The sequence below is a fragment of the Citrus clementina genome, unplaced genomic scaffold (genome assembly GCF_000493195.1).
Source record: "Citrus clementina cultivar Clemenules unplaced genomic scaffold, Citrus_clementina_v1.0 scaffold_4, whole genome shotgun sequence".
NCBI lineage: Eukaryota > Viridiplantae > Streptophyta > Magnoliopsida > Sapindales > Rutaceae > Citrus > Citrus x clementina.
The window spans coordinates 3,192,955-3,195,640 of NW_006262274.1; the positions used below are offsets into that span (position 1 = coordinate 3,192,955).

At 32.9% G+C, this 2,686-nt stretch overlaps 1 protein-coding gene across 1 annotated transcript in view; it reads right to left on the reverse strand.

Annotated features, from left to right (window-relative positions):
• Nucleotides 1–667: 667 nt before the first annotated feature.
• Nucleotides 668–2,686, reverse strand: part of LOC18044375 (glutathione S-transferase DHAR2) — a 2,932-nt gene continuing 913 nt past the window's right edge. Inside the window, 4 exon segments of the mRNA XM_006436054.2 lie at nucleotides 668–1,007; nucleotides 1,740–1,883; nucleotides 1,984–2,101; nucleotides 2,612–2,686. The exon segment at nucleotides 2,612–2,686 is cut by the window's right edge and continues 5 nt beyond it. Of these exon segments, the coding sequence (XP_006436117.2) occupies nucleotides 921–1,007; nucleotides 1,740–1,883; nucleotides 1,984–2,101; nucleotides 2,612–2,686 (424 nt within the window). The 3' untranslated portion in view covers nucleotides 668–920.

Sequence of the window (2,686 nt, forward strand, 5' to 3'; positions counted from 1 at the left end):
TAGATTGATTTAGTCAAAAGGTATAATAGTCATTTACGAAATTAAGAGGGTCTATGTGACTATTTATGAAACTAAAGGAACATGTATAATTATTTTAGCAAATCTTAGGGGTGTGGGTGGTTTTTTCCGAAATTAATATTGATTTAAAATTAAAAAATTAATATTTATCTGTAACCTGTAAGTTACCTGCTATATTTTAATTAATTATCTAATTATCCATTATATTAAATAAATGATTCAGATTAAAACTCTTATATCTAAAGATCCACATTAATCCCACTATCAATACTGTAAAAATAAATACAACATCATAAAGAAATCCTTAAATTTGATATTATTCCATTTATTTGGCAAATTGACTTCGAGTTCGAATTCCGGTGGTGGAATTAGTTTTCAGTTAAATATTCTGAAAGCCCAACGTTATCAAAGAGCCCAAAAACATCTGACATACTTATTCAAAAAAAAATTCACTTATTTATTCATAAATTTTTATTTTAATCAAATTGATCGGATAGAATTAAATTAGATTGGAGCTTTTTTATTGGTTTGAATTATCTTAAATTTTAATAAAAAATTGGCTTGAATTGAATCCAAAATATAAAATCTAATATATGACAGATTGCTTACCTAAAAAAATAAAAATAAACATAAACATAAACATAAATAATAAATGGAACTTGGATTTGACAAAATCCAATGGATTTAAATCATTTAATACCCGCAGGAGATATCCAGGAACTAAAGAGTAAATACCATTCAACCAGGAGGTTTCATTATAACAAATAGCAAATATCATTGTAGCTACCTTTATTGGATGATACAAACCCCCAGTGAACATTCTAATTATGCTCCAAGTCTCACACATACATTACTCGCATTTCATTAGCTAGATTTCAAACACCGCATAGCTTAGAACTAGTTCATGCATTGACCTTCGGCGCCCATCCTGCAATCACGTATTGCTTTTCAGCCTTAGTCTTCTGAAAGGATTCCAGGGCAAAAAGCTTCTGCAAGATAAAATGTCATACAATGTATATATTAGATTCTAACATTAATGAAACTGCAATCATGTATTGCAATTAAACATCCAAATGATTTCTGGCAGAATCAATTAAAATAAAAACAGATTCTCTATCAAACTGGGATCAGAGTGGACATATAAGACCATCCGTGACTTTGCTATGTTGATCTGTATAGGAGAGTATGCAGCAAGTTTAAGAAGTGATTCACTTGCAAATGCACAGCAATTTCAGGCATGCAGCGACTTGTGGATTGAATGCCGACGAAACAATGCACATCCACAAAGTTGTATCCACACAAGATGACAATATGATTTGCTATTGTAACCTCTCATTTTGAGTCACAATCAATAGGCCCTAGACTTGTATTCTTATGCATCTTTGTTGTAGGGCACAAATGTTATGTAGGAAGAGGTGTGTTACGTTCTCAATATAATCCCATATCTGAAAACGCTCCTTTACTCAGAAGCAAGGCTGCTAGATATCATTCGTCATATTTTAAACTAAGAGTTATAATCCTTAGCAACAAATGTACCAACAGCAGCAGAGAATTAGTATACCGATGCAGAAAAGGGAAATAAAATCTGTTAGAAATGAAGCTTCTCCTAGCACAGGAAATCACATTGGCAAGGGTCCCACCAATAAATTGTTGATCATTAATTCAAGAAAAAAAGAATAGAAAGCAGAAAGAAAGCACTAATGAAGAGCTCAAATTCACACCTTCATGTACCCATGGACATGAGCCAAGCTCTCAGGGACAGTCCACTGCTTGAAATGTTCAAGAGCTACCTGAAGGTGGTACAGCTTTGGTGCCAAGCTCAAATCTACAGCAGTGACCTTCTCTCCAGCAATGAATGGACCTCCCTGATTCCAGCTCATTCAAATTAGGGTTAACTTATCGCACAAAATGAAATGATAATCAAATATGTCAAAAGGGATATCTGTGTTTCAAATTTGTCCGTACATGGGTCTTAAGATGCTCATCCAATGCTTTCAATTCCTCCAGCAAAGCTTGCTCTGTCCCATCATTTGGGTCCTTGCTCTTCAAGAAATTGACAAAAGATGGGAATATCTTTGATCCACTAAAATACCGCAGAGAAAACAATCAATTTAAATAAAATCCGTAGAAATTACAATAAGCATATAAGAGCAAAAAACAAGGAAGCAGCTATTATGGAAAAATGAAAAAAGTATAAATATAAAAACATTAACAATAAAATTTTCAAAGAAAGAAATAGAAAATTATGATCAAATTTTGGCACTTAGCTAACTGGACATGCAATTTACGATTTCTACAGGTTCTATCATAAGTCAAAACAAAAGAGACACAAAAGATATTTACTGTCCAAATTCAAGGAAACATTTTCCATAGAAAACGAGAAGAAACAAGAAAATACTAAGGTACCATTTAAATTAGCAGAAAATAAGTGCAAAATGATCTAAACAAACCCAACAGACAAAATGTAATCAATCCAAGAAACAATAACCAAACAGCCTTGTTGCTTAAAACACTAGTAGAAAATGACAACCTCAAATCGAACCTTTTGCAAATAGGCAAAGGGAAAAAAATAAGAGAGTTTTCAGAGCATTACAGAGAGGCAAATTCAGGAGGATTGTAGGAGAGCTCAGGATACTTCTCTCACATCTACATCACATCAGAGTCAGCC